Source organism: Xenopus tropicalis, chromosome 5 (assembly GCF_000004195.4).
Source record: "Xenopus tropicalis strain Nigerian chromosome 5, UCB_Xtro_10.0, whole genome shotgun sequence".
NCBI lineage: Eukaryota > Metazoa > Chordata > Amphibia > Anura > Pipidae > Xenopus > Xenopus tropicalis.
In genome coordinates this window covers 46,053,963-46,073,169 of record NC_030681.2, presented here as the reverse complement: position 1 = coordinate 46,073,169, position 19,207 = coordinate 46,053,963, and the positions used below count along the sequence as shown (strand labels likewise).

Below are 19,207 nucleotides of genomic sequence, written 5' to 3'. Positions count from 1 at the left end.
TCCCTAACCCCAGTCCCATTGTTAAGACTCTTGAAGGATGCCCTGCAGCAATGCACAGTGGTTGTTGCACATTGTGCTTGAAAAATGATTGCAGACTGAGTGGGCATTCTTAATATGGGACCAGGTTGCATTTGAGTGCTCTTGTTCCTACTCAGCAATAACTACTGTGAAGACACTACAGTGATGCCGCCAAATATTGTGGCTGCCAACCCTTCTATGCAGCTCTGTATTTAGCACATAGGCAGGGGAGTAGATGGCCACATATTGGGATTCTAAATAATGTGGTTAAAACCCTTGATTTGTGGGTTTCATTGTTTTTTAAGAGTAATGAAAAACAGAGGGATTGTAGACATTAAAGTGAACAAGCCCTTTCATGAACTAACCAACTTGGAGTTAACCTTTAGTATAATATAGAATGGCCAATTCTTAAGAACCTTTCAATTGCTCTTCATTGTTCATTTATTTATTATTTTTTTTATAGTTTTTGAATTATCTTTTCTTTGGACTTTTTTAGGCTTTCTAATGGGGGTCATTGATGCCAGCAGCCTACAAATTATTGCTCTGTGAGGCTACAATTGTACAATTGTTTTTGTTATTTTTTATTACTTATCTTTCTACTCAGGTACTCTTCTATTCATATTCTAGTCAAACTAAAAATTAATGGAAAGGTGAACAACCCCTTCAATAGCTCCATGGGTAGGCAACACAAGACTTGGAATAGTTTTGTGTAAAGCTGGCCATACATGTAACATTTGTTCTTTACTTATTGACCAATTTCAGTGTGATCCAACAATTATTTTAAGGTTAGTGTGCACCAAATGATTGTAAATCTAGAGATCTTTTGGTCAGAAAATCGTTTAGGCAGGTTGAAAAAATTTTCTTTAACAATTACATTTTGTATTGTCCAACTGTTTGCAGGACCAAGCAGGCAGTTTTTCTAGCTTCAACTAGAAAATATCATTTGAAATGGTAGTTTTTGTTGATGTACCAATTGTTCTTTTAAATGATCGTTTTATGATAAGCTTGGTCCTGCGATAAGTAGAAGATCTTTTATAAATCCTGACGTGTATGGCCAGCTTAAGGCTATCACCTGGAATTGTAGGCATCTGCGAATCCAGGAAATTGCATCTGCGAGCCAGGACATTTAGTCACCCACAGAACTATTAATTGTAGTACAGGTATTTTGTTATCCAGAATGCTCGGGACCTGGGATTTTCCAGATAAGGGATCTTTCTGTAATTTGGATCTCCATAACTTAAATCTGCTAAACATCATTTAAATATTGAATAAACCCAATAGGCTTGTTTTGCCTCCAATAAGGATTCATTATATCTTAGTTGGGATCAAATACAAGGTACTGTTTTATTATTACAGAGAAAAAGGAAATCATTTATAGAAATTTGAATTATTTGCTTATAATGGAGTCTATGGATGATGGCCTTTCTGTAATTTGGAACTTTCTGGATAAAGGGATTCCAGATAAGGGATCCCATACCTGTACTTTTAATATGATACAGGCAGTTATATTATGATAAGTGTTATTGTTCTTCACTTTTTATTTTTAATTACTTAGCCTTTTGTTACGCAGTATGCCATTTTAGCAGCTGCCCAACAGCTAAGGTCTAGTGTACCGTAATAACAAGGCAGTAGCTTAAATAAAACACTGGAATATGGAAATGAGAGGGCCTAAATAAATAGGGTAAATTAAGTAATAAAAAGTAACAATAAAATTGTGGATTCCTCGAGTTATTTTTTTTTTTGACCAGCAAAATTCTGCACTGAAATCCATTTTAAAAGAGCAAACAGATCTTTTTTATTTTACACTAAAAGATATATAGAAATATACACTTGTAAATAATGGTACACTGACTTCTGTGATCAATAACTCCACATCCTAAATACATTATACAGTGAGGGACAGAAACAGTGGCACTTAAAATACATTAAATACAGCAAAAGAAACAGAGGGTAGCAGCACCAGTGGGAACTTTAAAGGGGTCCTGTCACCTTAAGAAATAATTCCAAATTGTTTTCTACTGTGTTTGTCAAGCAAAATAAACTTTACTTACACTATATAAATTGTTTTAATCGTATTTTCTTTAGCCTTGGAATTCACAATTGCAGCAAGCAGGCAGGCACCATTTTGTGGGCACTGTTATCAAAGCAGGCATTGCACCCTGCCAATATCTTATTTCTGTGCCAGTATGGGGGGGACCTGATGCCCATGTCCATGCACTGGTTAAATAATTACATAGTGAGGAGGGAGGGGGGATGTGAGGAAAGCAGCAACATCTAAGAAGTTCTGAATTGAAAGTGAAAGTAACTGTCTGCCACACCTCTATGCCTAAGGCATAGAGGTGGGGCAGGCAATATATGACTGACAGCTGGGATTTTTAAATGCTTTTAGAATGGGTTTGGATGTGGTAATAAAAAAATGATTTTGGGTTTCTTGTTTAATTTTAAAAGGGCTTTTATTATATAGCTTTTTATGCCTGGGTGACAGGTCCACTTTAAGCCCAAATACATTAAATACAATGAGACGCAATGATTTATGACACCCCAGAACCCCACCACAAAACCCTCCCAAAAAGCAGGTTTCCTGAAGGCTAAAAGATGACTTGAGCATTGCAAACATTGAAATAAGTTCAGAAATTGTTTGCATTACTAAACGTGCTTCCATGTCCCACCTTGTCATAGACATAAAAATAGCACCCAAGGAGTTGTGCTTTTTTGTACTGCACTGTTAAGTACATTGAGTAGAAGGAACAATAGCTTATCTGAAAGGAGTTCTATTGTGTAGTGTTGGTTATTATTCATTTTAGTAATGCAGGCCCACTGTTTTGAAAGTAAAAATAGTACTGTTAATTTGAATGCTTTAAGATGGCAAGGAAGAAAGACTTTCATCTTTAAAAGGGCACTTTTCACTACTTGCAAACTGAACCTAAGTGATGAATGTAATGTAAAGAGAGGTCCTTTTTGACACACAAGAATTGACTGTGATATAGAATTTACCATGTACATTTATTTTAAATGTCAGACACAAGCAAGTGAGAGGTCTAAACTGTACTTCACCAAAATAAGCTTGCGTCTGAGAGACTTGACAATTCCCAAAACATGTCATTTAAACATGCTTCCCAAAAAAGAAACAAATAAAGCATGTTACAAATGACATTTGAAAACAAGTAATTTCCTCCTTTCTTTTTTGCTCAGTATGAATGATCACCCTGTGACTGAAGGTTTTCAATAAAATGCTGCAATAGGCTGACAGTAGCATTGCTAGGGCATAGCACTAAGGAGCTGAAATTCAAAAAAATGGAAATCGAGCTTTAAGTTATGTAGGATGGCTTTTTGCTGCCCAGGTAAAAAGATACCTAAAGCTGGCCACAAAGCTGGCGATTTTCGATCTTTTGTGCGACAATCGATCGCAAAAAAGATCGTTCCAAACGGCCACTAACCTTCAGGGCTAAAACGGCAGATAAGGAGGTAGAAACAATAGGATTTCTACCTCCTTCTGCCGATTCAGCTCTGAAGGCAGATTTTGCTCAGGCGCCTTCTATAGTGCCCGATCAAAATCTTTTAACCCACCTGATCGACCGATATCAGTACCCTCCTGCGATATCGGTCGCCTCGCCGACTTGCCACACACGCATCGAATATCGTACGAAACGAGGTTTCGTACAATATTATCGGTGCGTGTATGGCCATCTTATGGACTGAATTCACTGCATGTGAAGTCACAATGCAAAAATCTGTACAAAGCTGAAACATAGGTAGCAATTAAGCCTAGTCATGTAAAATGTACTAGAATGCAAAGGGACAGAGACCTAGTTAGCTAAATATAAATAATTTGCATTAAAGTGTTTCCTACCTGAGACACGATCTAGTAGTTCTGCCAATGTGGTGGAAATGGGTAAATGAAGTGTGCGGAATTTGTGCCCTGCTCCATACATTGGATGCTGAATGATGTGACTTGTGGCATTGATCCTACCCTTATACAGCTGAAAAAGATAAAACACAAGTTAGACAAAAACAAATGCAATCTCTGTTAAGATATACAGGTATGGGATCTGTTATCCGGAAAACCGTTATCCAGAAAGCTCTGAATTATGGAAAGTCTCTTTTCTATAGACTCCATTAATATACATCAAATACTGTATATACTGTATATACCTAGTTTTTCAGCACCCAAAATGTGCTGAAAAGTCACCCTCGGCTTATACTCGAGTCGGGTGCCATGGGTCCCCGCAACTAGACCCTCCAGTGCCCTGGCCTGCTCCCAAATTCATCTTCATCTACCATCCTCACCTGTCCCATTCTGCACTAGACATTGCACTTTATATTCTATATATAGTTTTGAAGGATTTTAACTCTTTGTGTTTTAGCTTGGTTGCTGATTGAGCTCTTAAGGTATCATTGTTTTTGTTGACCCTCTTCTCCACTTACAGAGCTAGTTTACTGTTTTTCTATGAAATAAATATTTAAAAACATATATCCCACTGATACCTCATTTAATGTAACTTTATTGGTATTTATTTTGATTATTAAAACTTAGCAGTAGCTGCTGCATTTCCCACCCTAGGCTTATACTCGAGTCAATAAGTTTTTCCAGTTTTCTTAGGTAACATTAGGTACCTCGGCTTACATTCGGATCGGCTTATACTCGAGTATATATGGTAATTCAGATTTTTTTTAAACCGATTTCCTTTTTCTCTGTAATAATAAAACAGTACCTTGTATTTGATCCCAACTAAGATATAATTAATCCTTATTGGAGACAAAAAAATCCTATTGGGTTTATTAATGTTTTACTGATTTTTTTTTTTAGTAGACAAGGTATGGAGATCCAAAATACGGAAAGACACCATATATCCAGAATACCCTTGGTCCTGAGCATTCTGGATAATGGGTCCTATACCTGTACATTTATATGCACACGCTCTGGTTTTTACTTTTCAGTTTAGTTTTGAGAACAAGAATCAATGACAACTGTATTATTACATTCTGTTATTTAATATAATCGGTACTAGACAGCTAGTTCTGCTGCAGCTGGATTCACAGCTCAAACACCATCTAGTGGATAATTTGGCTATGACAGACATATTTCCTATTAGTTGACTTACATGCTTAATTTTAGAGACTGGAACAACAAATCTAATCACATACACATTTGTTGTAAAAGATTTCTTGTGACAAACAGCAACAATGTGTTGCTATGATGGCATTTTCTAGTAAGTCTTTTCAGAGTGGCTTGGATGATTTCTTGAAAAAGCATAATATCCAAAATAAGAATAACTAAGGCTATTGAGTTCTCAAGATCTACAGTTAGTATAGATATTGGTATAAGTAATTTATATACGAGTGTATAGGTAGGTCTGCATAAGTTTGTGTATATATCTGTACTGGGATTTGTTTGGAGGGGTTGAACTTGGAGTTTTTTCACCCTTAACTATGTAAAACATAATAAATGATCTACAATAAACAACTGGCTTTCAAAATACAATTTGTGTTTGTTCAAAGCATTAAAAATCATATTTCCACTCATTACCCTGCATCTTCCCTACACATTGGTGTCCATGGCAATGTGTAAAATGCCAGCACAGTATAAAGGGTCATAAAATCAGCCAGGTATATATTGGCTGAAAATCCCCTTGGCCTGGAGATGACAGCTGCATAATAGCCTCAGCCAAAACTCTAGACATGTGAAAAATATCAATGGTGTACAGTAAGAGATAACAGGGATTTCTTATAAAATATTAAAACAAAATATTAAAGCAAATCACCTTTGTTTAGACCTAATAAATTTTAGCAGGTGCCAATTTAGTACTCAACACTTAAAAGGCACAGTACACACTTAAAAACACTAAAGTAAAACTTGTAGCATTTTCTTGTTTAGTGCCAGCAATAATAAAAATCATAGATATTTTTCTACTATAACAATAGGCAAAAAGCCCTAGCCCTATTCACTGAGGAGGTTGGCAGTACTCTGCATTTAGGAGTTTATAAAACTTTTTTTTTTTTCCTCCTAGTGTTACTGGTCCTTTGGGATCATAAAGGTTTGTTCTGACATGAAGCACATGAACAATAATTACCCCCTCTCCCCAATAAAAAAAAAAAAAAAAAAAAAAGAATGAATATGTAAGTCATACAGGACATGGGGACTGAAGAAACATGGTCACTTTCTCATCCTCCAGCATCAGCTGCAAGAAAAGTCTTCTGATGAAGCCCGAAATATTAGCAGATGCAGGGAGACTGCCACGTTGTGGGGAAGACTGAAAAAGCTCACACAGGACCTATAAGAATAAATTAAAAACGTTTTTACAAACATTAATAACTAACATGAGTGAAAACATTTTCTTTTGACAGCAAATACATTTAATAGCTTATAGAGTGTATTAAACCCTCTATCATGTATCTGAAAAGCAGCAAAAGCATTTTTACCAAACTACAAAAACTAATATCTTATCTGCATTCCAACACACAATAAAGTTTAGCACAAAGTCACAAGATTGCTTTTAATGATTTTCAAATGACTGAGAAAGCCTCTGATGTTTATGTGACCAGCAAAGCACAGACTTTGACTAGGCTAGTTAATGTGTGGCTTATCACATCTGTTTCTGTGCTAATTCAGTAAATGGCTAAGAAAGCATTACTTTTTTTCTTCTTCCAGGAAACATCACAATTAAAAATATAGCCACAAAAAAAAAAAAAAAAAAAAGGAAAATTGGGATATCTTATCAACAAACCCATTAAGCATTGATCCAAATTGCAGGAAAGAAATCACAAAGAGTCCATTTTAAGCATAAACCTTTTCAACAATGTCCAAGTTATTTGCCTCTTCTCTGGAATAATAAAGCAGTACTTTGCACTTGATGGTAAGTGAACTAGCAAAAATGATTTCATGCTTAGCTTTTTAGTAGACTAAAAGTATAGTAATGCAAATTGCAAGCTGGAGAAAAGCCACATCCCAAGCATGCCAAATAATAAATACCATACCTGTACACACCTCCCAACATTTGAAAAATGAAAAGAGGGACAAAAATAAATGCTGCACGCAGAACGATAAATTGTTTTGACTATGCCCATTTTTAAGGCCACACCCCATAAACCACTCCCATATTACTAAATTTGGCAGATTATTTAAAGTTTGAACACATTTCTGGGGATTTTGGGGTCTTGTTTTATGCATTATTACAGTTTTGCTAATGCAGGTAAAATTGTCCTTTAAGTTGTGAGTCTCAGTTCCAGCAAGAGACCTGTTTAGCTTATTAGTTACAATTGTATCTAAGTGCAGGTATGGCTTGTTAACTTTCTATGTTCTCTGCCAAAAGCTACTTTTTAAATAAGTTTGTATCTTTTTTAGGGTTCAGTGCAGGAGATCAATTCTGGGACTGTGGGTTGAACTGTTAAAACAGGGACGGTCCCGCAAAAAATTGGGACACTTGGTAGGCATGCCTGTATTTATTATTTTATATACTTAACTTAGTGCACTAGCCTTAAGTTTTAGCATCTCTATAGTAGAAATAATCCACGCCTTTACAGTTGTCACAGCAGCTCCCCATCTTGGATTCTGTTAGAAGTGTCAGTGACACTCACATGCTCATAGTGCTCTGGGCAGCTGTTGAGAAGCATATATGCTGTGGCTACAAGGCTGACTACTGAATTCCAAAACTAACTGCAATGGTTTTGTAGCTGCCATGGAATGTATATCAGATTTAATTTACTAATCATTCTTATATTGTGACATATATCTTCTGTGTCTACTGTATAATTTGAGTCAGCCCCTAAGCTCAGGTAGGTGACAGCAGCACAAAGTGTGCAGTGAATCAGCAGTGGGCAGGGGCCACTAGGGCCGGGGCCCACCGTGATTTTTCCCGGTGTCCCGGCGGCCCAGTCCGACCATGGCAGAAACAAAGATAGGGAGCTACTGGGAGCAATTTGAAGGCACTGATTTTTCACTGCTAAAGGGCTTTGGTTGTCTTGGGCTGGTGCAAAAAACCAATACATAATGTACAACATTTCTAGCCTTGTTCTTTAGTTAAGCTTAAGTTCTACATACATACAAGTTCTCCTTTAACTGTCACTATAAATTTATAACTATAATTCTTTCTTGGTGATAACAAAATATTCTTTTATACATTATTCAGCAATACAAGTTGTGTACTTTGGTAACAAACATATTTTTGTATATATACAATACCTGTGCCATTAGCCTCTGATTGTTTGGATGACAGGATATGCATTGTAAGAAAAAGGCCACTGATGCATTTTCAACTGCAGTTCTCTGTTGGGTGGTAAGGCCATTTCCTGCATTCGAGTTTAACAAAGTACACCGGCTACTTGCATGTGGTGGAGCAGTAACATGTCCAGCTGTGCTGGCACCAGAATGACAAAGTAAAAACAGAAGTGCTGTCCATAAAGGATTAACTTCTGCACCCCCAAGCCAATCCTTCATTACATGACAATTGCCGACCTCAGTCAAAAACCTGAGAATTGGTGCAACCAAGTCTGCTGTTACAGGCATCTTGCTAAAGTGCTGTGATGTGTGTTGCCTTCGGAGTCTCTCCTGTGTGAAGTCTGTATGTGTAGCAGCACAGTCAGAACTTGATATGTGATTAAAGCAAAAATTTACAAGGCTTCGGACTAAAAGGGAGGGCAAACCAGAATCAAGTAGTTGCTTGATGGCTTCTGGAGACTGAGATGCGGCAGCAAGAGTAGCCAAGTGAGAGTCTGTAAGTGCAAGAGGTGCTTGTGCATTTTTAGAATCATCTGTCAGTGATGCATTAAGGTCTTGCTTTTTGCTGTCATCTGTTATGGACAGTCTGTGTTGGCTTTGAATTGGAGGTGGTGTGATACCCATCCAGCCCATAAGCAAAGAGAAGTAATTAGGATGGATATGACACATGGAGCACAGGAGGCCATCCACTGCTTTCTTTAAGACCATATTGCAGGGTAGAGACATAGACCATTTATACAAAGATCTTAAAAAAAATAAAAGAAGAATACAGTGAGGGCATCAACATGTCTCTATCAAATACATTAAGCCTAAACAAAGGTAAATCATTGATGCAAGAAAAAACTAAACTATAGAGCTCGCTTACTAAGGACATTCAATGTGCCAAATACTAAAGCAAATTGGCATGTTTTCGTAAATACAATGTAGCATTACTTCTTAGAATCCCAACATAACAGAAAATACCCACAAAACAGCAAACCGGTGTGCAACTGTGGCAACTGTTTTCTTGACCAACTGAGCGTGGATTGAATAGTGTCACTTCCAGAATGTGATTCACTAGGTACAAGTCAGTTGAGTGTGTTGACTCAACACACTAAGGGGTGTATTTATTAACATTGGGGACAAACAAAACTTGCAATGCACCCCATAGCAATTAATCAGACCTTTACTTTTGTTTTCTAACTTTCAGATGTCTGTTCAAATCTAATTGCTGATTGGTTGCTATAAGCAACATCACCAGTAATGTTTGCCTCCAGTGTTAAATATATCCTAAGTAAGCGCTGAATGTAAGACTGCCTCTAGGCTGGTTTTAAATTTGGACCCCAATGGATGTGCACACTCTATAATCTCTACCTTAACATAAATCTTTAAAGCAGTCACAAGCAGAAAATATAAGGGGTATATTTATCATGCTGTGTAATAAGTGGAGTAAAACATTACCGGTGATGTTGCTCATAGCAGCCAATCAGATGTTTTGCTTTAGTTTTCTAACTGTTGAAATCTAATTGCTAATTGGTTGCCGTGGGTAACATCTCTGGTAATGCTAAACTCCACTTTTTACACAGCATGATAAATATACCCCTAAATGTTCAAAAGTACACAAACTTGTGATCTGCACCTTCAAGTGAGCTCTTCCTGCTATAAAACTAGATGTTTATATAAATATATGTAATGCAGGAGCTTCTATAAATTACTATTCTAGCCCATGTCAGTGACATTTCTTTCATACTATGCAATGTCTTGTGGATTAATTACAACCATAAGAAAATTGCCTTTGCTTTTCGTGAAAGAAGCACAGCTTCTTCCTAAAACAACAAATATACATTCTTATTTCTGGAACTGTTAAGGTATTATATACCTGAATTTGTAAAAATGGTGTCCCTACTAAATCATTCTGCAGAGTAGTATAGGTGCAGCTTGACTAGAGGCTCCCTATTAATGAGCTGTGACCCAAAAAAAGGGTTACAATATATTCACTTTTTTTGGCATATAATTAGATACACACTTCTAGAACCATGCCACCAACTGTACATAGCTCATTTTAACTGATTTGTTTTCTAAACAGCAATAAATTAATGCATAACTGATAAATACAAATTTACAGCAATATGTAATTACTTACTCAAATAAATCTCTGTTCAGCAAACCTGGTAAATCATATTCAACAGGAAGTTCGTAGCTGTGCCACAGAATTGCAGCTACACAGTGCAAATGGGATGGGGACGGCATCAAAAGGCCAAATTCCCTTGAGGAGCTGTTTGGAGATATGTAGTTGCTCCAACCACTCCTTTTCAGTGAGGCAACTTGGGCAGAATCACTAACCCATTTCAGCAAAGCCTGAATTCTGTTGGAAACAAAGTATATAAAATAAGAATGAACCTAAACACACTCAGGTTATAAGCTGTATTTAATTGATTTTTTACATAACCAAGACTAAATAGAGAATGAGTAATTTCACAATTAATTTACAAGATTAATGGTAAATAACTTTTTTCAGCCTTTGGTAACAAAATACTTAATAGAAAAGTAAAGGTTTAGGTTATAGTGTGTAAAGTTTTGTACAGAAAGAATGCAATGCTCACAAACTTTTTGTTGTAAAATGAGTAATTAGTGAGATGTTTTCTAAACAATGGACTTCATGCAAAAGTTTACTTCTAAATATTTGCAATATAACGTTTTTTTAAAATAAAAATGCAAGTAGCCCCCTTTACTAAACAGTTAAATTGTAACAAGGGACATCTATTCCTGCCTTTTTTAACTTATATATTTCAAAACCTCTCTCTGTTTGTCAGTGAAGCTGTCACTGTTGTTATGGGAATAGCCCAATTTTATGAGAAAACACCAGGATTTGAAAGTGATTTCAGTAGCCAATATCTCTGGATTGCCCATTGTTCTGATTTGTGTTTTTTTGCTGAATATAACCTGATTATGACCCTTAATTTTGGAAAAATCATTATCATTATTTTTTATCCTAAGCTGAGTTTGCACTGACATGGCAGTCAATGCAAACAGAGGTTTCAAATCCGACAAGCCATTCTGTTGGCTTTTCAAGTTCCCCACAGCTTCTTAAAAATATGATAAGCTGCAACTTCTATAAAGACTATGGCACTTGTTACCCGACCCAACAAAAATAATATATTACCGATCTTTTGTTCCAGGGTCTTGAGTAGTTCCAAGCTGGTAGAGAATATCTATTGTTGAGTCTGATGAAAGACCATTGAGTCTTCCAAAGAGAAGTGGACTATTCAGATCTGAAAACACAAACAGTTACAAGAAAAACTTTTTAATACCACTCTGGGAAGCAACAGGCAAACTTGCACCAGTATAATAAACCATGGAAACCAACCAAAGTTTTCTTTTCACGGATGTTATGGCAACAACATGAACAAAGCTAATAATTAAATGCTGAGGATTACTGGATTACTGCCATGTGTATATTTACCCAGTGTTAGTAAATGAGGCCCACAATACAGTTATCATATTTTGCATTACCTATGATAACAAGGTATTGTGTTTTAGTGCAAATTCTTACACCTAAGAAGAGTCTTACCTGCAGGATCACTTCCTGAAGCAGCACAGTTACGAAGCAGTATATCAATTAGCCGAAGTCCTATTCTTGTCGACTGAAGACCGATCTTGACCAGCACAGCTTCAATGTTTGGTGAATGCATACCACAGTATGGAGACATCAATAAGGCAGCACATGTCTGCAGAAGGTTAGCTGTAGGGGCTGCTGCACTGGCCATCATTGCTTCCAGCTCACTAATATGAGTGAGACAGTGATGCAACAGCCGTAACCAGCCAATACTAAAATAGATTTAAAAAAAGGAAAAAAAAGGTAAACTATAAGGTGGTCAAAACAGAAGGAATTCCCTAAATAAACATTGGTCTGAAATATAAAGCTACCTTTGCGAAAAATATTTACAAATATTTTACAATTAACAATACTTTAATCTACCATCTAAATAAAGATAAAGGAAAATCTGACATGATAAAGAACACTGCTGCTTTTTACTGCAATTTAATAATCTCTTGGAAGAGCAAAAATGCAGTACAGGTATAGGACCCATAATCCAGAATGCTCGGGACCAAGGGTATTCCGGATAAGGGGTCTTTCCGTAATTTGGATCTCAATACCTTAAGTCTACTAAAAAATCAATAAAACATTAATTAAACCCAGTAGGATTGTTTTGCATACAATAAGGATTAATTATATCTTAGTTGGAATCAAGTACAAGGTACTGTTTTATTATTACAGAGAAAAAGGAAATCAGTTTTAAAATTCTGAATTATTTGATTAAAATGGAGTCTATGGGAGACGGGCATTCCGTAATTCGGAGCTTTCTGGATAATGGGTTTCCGGATAAGGGGTCCGATACCTGTATTAGGACTCTGGCACACGGGGAGATTAGTCGCCCGCGACAAATCCCCATGTTCGCGGGCGACTAATCTCCCCAAAATGCCATCCCACCTTTAGCCTTTCTGACTAAACTAAAGATAAATTGTTAAGTCTCAATCCAAATCACAACATTTCACCTCAATAGTATTACCTTGTCTTAGAAACCTGATCTTCAGAGGGAAGAAAGGGATTGTTTACTGTTGCTGAAGATGTGTTTCCAAATGCAGTTAAACCTAATAATTTAATCTGGGACAGGCCAAGGGTACTGGCATCTCGAGGACGGTGTAGCCTTAAACAAACAGCTGATGCCACTTCTGCTTTAACCAGCTGAATTTTTATGTAAGTTAGTCCACTTGTAATGACTGGTGTTGATAAAGGCAGCATGTTCACACCATCCGCACTTATCTCCACTGATACAGATGAAGGGCATGCTAAAAGATAATTGGTAAACATTAGGAAATGTTTCAACAAAGAGGCCAAAAAGTGTTCGGCTCCCCCTTAGCTCTTAATAAGGCTACAGCAATGTGGAAACATCATTTTTAACAGTCATCCAGTTATAGTTCCAGAAATATAAAGAGAAGCATATAAGCATAAGTCTGTATTTAGTGACATAGCTGTGCTTTATTTGATACAAAGATCCTTAAATAGGCATTTTGTTTAATCTGGTCAAAAATAACCCCCCCCACAAAGAAAGACAAAAGCTGTGATGCACCAGATAATGTTATAAAGTATATGTTATACCTTTAGTATACCTGCACTAAAGGTGCATTAGATAAATCATGTTATCTTTAAGTACATCAACCCCAAAAAAAATTTTACCTAATAAAAGAATACATAATACCAAGCAACTTACCAATGTTAATTTATGGAAATTTTTTAGAGCTTTAAAAGTTATTTGTAAATTTGCTATCGCTATTGAAAGCAGCATTTGCTGAACTCCCAGTTACTTTTTAAAAACAATGTTGCAAATGCCAGTCTTCTCCAGCAACACAGGTCTGTCAGTCTGCTGGTTTGTGTTACATTGTTACAAATGCCAAAGCCACCAGGGCAGAGGATAGAAAATGACTGGCAAACACTACCTATAATATACCTTTCTTCAAGCATCTGTGAACATACCGTTGGGACTGCACCCAGGCACTTTTACCCGCTTTATACGTGAGTGCCGGCTTCCGTTGCTTAGAATTGTGTTTTCTTTCATTAGGCAAAAACATTTATTTTGGGTTGACTTGTCCTTTAAAATGTCTGTAATATTATCACTTAACATTAAACTATGAAACTGGCCCTCTAGCTAGGTGAACATACACATTCTTATAAAAGCTGATGATTCAGCCTTTCCAGACCAAGTCAGCAGCTTACTGGACTGTGTTTGGGCATACCTGACTAATAACTGCACAGATATCAGTTGGGTCTCAAAGCACATGGCCGGCTTAAGGCCAAAGTTTTAGCTAGAAGATGGGTATGTTAAAATATACACACAATGAACATTCAGATATAAAAATTTGTGTGCTGGGGCCTTGGAGATAGGTTAAGAGTGTAAATAAATTAGAAAAAAGTAGAATAAGACCTAGACAGCATAAGCCTCAATAATATCACTTAATGTTGTAATTGTTCCCTTTTGGTAGTTTTCTTTCGAGTTCTCTACAATTTCCTCTGTTTGATACATCGCTTGACATCATTGTACCGGCTTACCCCGAGCAGCATATCATTGTATTCCCTCTTTAAGCAGCAAAATACATCTAAGCTGTTTCCAGATGTTTTCTCAGATGAGCTTGATTAGTAAAAAAAAAATGCTATATAATACCATTGACTCTCTATTTATATAATTCAAAGTACAGGCATAATAAATTATGTACATGTAAAACGCTCCTCTTAACAAAATATTTTCATGGTGTCATATGATATTCATAAAATACAATACACTTTGCTTCCTAACCAAAGCAAAAGTGTGCTTACTTGCAAGTGATGCAAGATGAGGCTGAATATGTATCTCTTTTAACAGTACTGCTGCTGGGAGATGAATGGTGAGATCGCACCAGGCTTCCTCAGGTAAAAATATATAAGACCAAGCAGCAGATCGAGCTCTTCTGTGTGGTGGGGTTGCCTGCAGCAAAACTTCAGCAGGCTGTGCAGTGGGGCTGCTTGATGTGATTGTACCTGGAAAATAGTAATTAATGTATATAGTAATAGTAAGATTAAAATTAAAAAAAAAATAATAGGATTAACAGTAGTAAACTACTAAGTGTTTTATCTTATGCATGTCTTACCTATAATGCAAGTAATTCTTTATGTTACTTAATTACTCAAGGGTGATGAAATATTGCTAAATATCAAGAGAATTGTAGCTACTAAGTGTTAGAATAAGTGCACTTATCAGGCAACACATCTTTGGTGGTAAATCATCAGCTTTACAACTCTGCTGGATGTACAACTGTAATTACAAACCCTCAGAAACCCTGGAGGAAAACGGTACCATCAGAAATGTGGCACTCTGCTTCCACTTTATACCCAGTGCACAGTAAAAATAAGATCCAGTATTCAAAAACGGGATTTTTTTTTACAAAACAAAAAATATATATATATTTATAACATTTACAATCCATATATTAGCCTCAGAAGCACACACCTAAAGGAGCAAAGTTGTGGATGCCCTCTGCATTATCTGGCTCTGAAGCAAGCACTCTTGCCTTCAAACTGCTATCAGTTGTCTTGCTGGGCCCAGAATCAAGGAACTTCATTATGGTTGATACCATACTCCTGGCTGTGTTGACAATGGCTCTTGTGCTGGTAACCATGTTGTTACAAATAAGTTGAACACCACCTAAACAGTTAAAAAAAATACACTTGAAAACATTTTCAAATACCATAATGGAATACACAAAACTTAAGTTAATATTAAATGTCCAGTATTTCACCCTTAAGGCTGTAAAATCTGTGGAAATGTTCAAATATAGCTGGAAAACCTAAATCATGATGGTTTTTAAATAATTATCTGGAAATCTAATATAGGGGGCATAGATCAAAAGGGTCAGTTTGATAGCTTTGGATTACTAGATGTCATAGTACAATTTATTTAATAACTTCTTACCCATATCATGGAATGCTTTTAAAGCCTCACTTGTGTCTAGAACTCTTAGAATGAACCATAACAGAGGCTCGGACAACTGACAAGTAGAAAGTGAACCCTAAAAAGTGAAGAAAACATAATATGAATGTTACAAGGTCACAGGAAAGGGTCTTTTTATCCGGGCATATTATTTGTATCTGCCAAAGGTACAGAGATTTACTACAGAGCTATACAAAATAAATTATGTTCCTCCTTTTCAACAGTTTTAATACTTGTACCATCACAGAAAGATGGCTAAAAAACCCTTAGTTGTTAACACAATGCCATTTCTATTCAGCATATTAGAAGTCACCATGGAGTTTTATTACCAGTTCAATAACAATACAAATAAATATCCTAATAAACCAAAGAAATACAGGTATGGGATCCATTATCTGGAAACCTCTTATCAGGAAAGCTCTGAATTATGGGGAGGCCATCACCCACAGACTCAAATAGCTTATATAATAATAATAATAATAGAACAGTGCTTTGTTACAAGTGTTTAAATGTTTTTTATGGTATGGTGATCCAAATTACAGAAGGTTTCCTTACCTGGAAAACCCCAAGGTTTCAAGCATCCTAGATAACAGGCCCCATACCCGTACACTTATATAATGTAATCCATAACTATTAACAAAACTGTAGGTATGTCATTTAAACATCTATGAATACAAAAATATTAAAGTAGACCAAGTAAATAAAATGTATACAATTTTAGTAGATGCAATTATCTGAAGACATCTTTTCCTATCTGCAATACAAAAAATGTCACATATAATAAAATAGCTAATTTATCTCAACATATCATTTCAGTATCTTCAAGGTGACAAAGTGAATTGCAGCCCTAATAATGCCTTAAGTTACTTCCCATGCTCAGTTCTAGAATTATAAACATGAAATGTTTTATGAAAATATTTTTTTCTTACTTGTCTACCCATGTATCCACAAGCCATGTATGTGAGAATTGGTTGTAACATCACTTGTACGGTGCTGGCTTTTTTACTGAGAGTAGTTAAAATAGTAAATAATCCATCACCAACAGATATAGCATCAAGTCCTCCATGAAAGTTTTCATGCTTTGTTAGATGCAAACCACTAGCTCCTGAAATGAGAGAAGACACTTTCATGGAAAAGTCATTCCAACTTCTGATGTGTTCACTATACAGCATGTTAAAATAAATGATATATAAACGTACTACTTATTCTTTAAAAACCCCACTACCAGTTTGTATTTAAGAAAGTACTTTTGGGGGGCTTGCCTTTCAGAAAATCCTTAAATATACAACATAGTGCATCAGCAGATTCAGTTTTCCTGCCTAATTTCTGAACCACCCAGTATCCATTTATCTGTGAAACTACGGGACAGGAAAATTTGGGACAGCTACTAAATATAACATCATAAGAGAACAGGTAATGTTCAATCAAGACTAGAAAACAACTATGTATCTTTATTAATTGTTTATTCTTTTTATTAATTAAAACAGATGCTTGTTAAGACTTACCTATAATCATGGCCATTGCACTGCTATTACATTGGCCTAGTGCTGAAAGAATCTGACTCATTATCTGCTGGTTGGCTAACACCAAATCTGCAACATATGCTGTGCAATTCTGTGTATTAGATGAAGCGCTGTTACAATCCTTTCCCCCATAGACTTTCTCTTCATCAGAAACACTGTCAGTGGTGCTACTGACAACAGGCGCACGAGCGCTAAATTCCTTGTTACTCGAGAGAGGTAGCTGAACCAAGATGTTAACTAATTTTAGCAAGTCGAACATCAATTGATCCCTTGTCATTTCTCCACAAACAGCCTTGGCATCACCAGGTCTAATGATATTTGCAAAAAGTCCCCCAAAACATGCTCGTGCACCAACTGAGCTGTCTGATCCACTGCGTGATACGACTTTGTCTGAGCATGTGATATAATGATGGACCAAAAAGGTAACCGATTCAATGACTGCAGAAATGGTGCTGACTGAGACTACTTCAAAATTCTGTTCCAGGGTAAATTCCAGAAGCTTCACCTGTGCATCCAGGGGTCCTTGGCCTGTTTGGAACGCACCCCTAACAAAGGAAGGAAAAAAAAAAGGTACATAAACTTCATCTGAACTTCCAGATATAAAGGTGTTTTTGTTTTGCATGAACATACCCGATTCCACAGGTTAAAATTGACAATGATAAATCAAATGAGCTATTTCCAAAGATTCCTTATACTCAGAATGTAAAGCAACCACCTCCCTTACTTTGTGTTTCACTAAAAAGTGATGGATTCTGGTACTTCAATTCCCTCTGATCACCATAGTGGGTGGTGCACAGATCTTTGTAAAGCAGAGGGACTTTAAATCCCAGAATCCATCACTTCACAATGGAACAAGGTAAGAGTGGGTTTGCATTACAGTAAGACTCTAGGGGGTATATTTATCATGCTGTGTAAAAAGTGGAGTGAAGCATTACCGGTGATGTTGCCCAGGGCAACCAATCAGCAATTAGATTTCAACAGTTAGAAAACCAAAGCAAAGCATCTGATTGGCTGCTATGAGCAACATCACTGAAAATGTTTGACTCCACTTTTTACACAGCATGATAAACATACCCCTAGCGGTATAGGGAACAGGCAAACACTGACAGGCTTTGCTCTTATGGTTTCCTTTCAATCTGTGGAATCAGGTCATATAGTGTGCATTTTTTCTACATAAGCGCAACAAAATGAGCTCATGCCATAATAGGGGGAGGGGTATAATTTCCCTTTAAAGAAGAAAACAAATTATAATCATTGGGTGGGGTACATAAAGCTGGCTTTTTCACTTTAATGTACAGGTGTTGGCTCAGGGAAACAGTAGAAGGAAAAAGCAGAAGAATCCTATTGGGTTTGTTTAAATGTTTCAGTATCCTTAAAGAATGGTGCTTCTCTGGAAACCCCTGATCCCAAACATTTCAAATAATTGATCTCATACTTGTACTTGGTTATGGGACAATGCAGTCAAACTGCAGCTGGCAAGCACATACCTCTCAGTGGAAAGTATATGTATAAGCTTTAGCAAAAATTCACTAAACATCTGTGGGCTGGTAGACGAGAGATGAACTTGCAATCGTGTCAAAAACTCTTGCATTGCCTGAGTAGCTGTAGGCCCAACCTGAAAACAAAAAGAACAGAATAAATATTTAAGCCCCATTTATTCTTAAAAGATAATTAAACCTTTTTTTTAATCCCCTATTACAGCCTGTTCAAGTACTTGACTAGCGTGAAACTCCTCCCCCTTTTGCTTTCGGAGCCCTCCTTATCTCTCCGACTATGATGACCTCATGGTCTACTACACATGTCCAACTGATTTTAATTGGATCAGAGGCAGTAAGCATTCCCAGTAGGCACCTCTTTGAGAGCTTCATAGCCAAAGAGAGAAGTAGAGCTCAGAAAGTAAAAGCAGGTGGTGGTTCACGCTAGACCATGAAGTCAATTAAAGAACTGCA

At 36.6% G+C, this 19,207-nt stretch overlaps 1 protein-coding gene across 6 annotated transcripts in view; it reads right to left on the bottom strand.

Moving 5' to 3' along the window:
* The window catches only part of birc6 (baculoviral IAP repeat containing 6), a 139,256-nt gene that overhangs the window by 49,489 nt on the left and 70,560 nt on the right, over positions 1-19,207 (bottom strand). For all 6 annotated transcript variants that reach the window (XM_031902932.1, XM_012963792.3, XM_031902934.1 and 3 more), the window contains exons 45-57: positions 18,746-18,873; positions 17,241-17,803; positions 16,665-16,840; positions 15,718-15,814; positions 15,256-15,450; positions 14,586-14,786; positions 12,784-13,063; positions 11,784-12,040; positions 11,376-11,484; positions 10,356-10,577; positions 8,198-8,978; positions 6,147-6,290; positions 3,869-3,998 (exon numbers count right to left, since the gene is read on the bottom strand). In XM_031902932.1, coding sequence (XP_031758792.1) covers positions 3,869-3,998; positions 6,147-6,290; positions 8,198-8,978; positions 10,356-10,577; positions 11,376-11,484; positions 11,784-12,040; positions 12,784-13,063; positions 14,586-14,786; positions 15,256-15,450; positions 15,718-15,814; positions 16,665-16,840; positions 17,241-17,803; positions 18,746-18,873 — 3,283 coding nt within the window. The remainder of the gene's footprint in view (positions 1-3,868; positions 3,999-6,146; positions 6,291-8,197; positions 8,979-10,355; positions 10,578-11,375; positions 11,485-11,783; positions 12,041-12,783; positions 13,064-14,585; positions 14,787-15,255; positions 15,451-15,717; positions 15,815-16,664; positions 16,841-17,240; positions 17,804-18,745; positions 18,874-19,207) is intronic.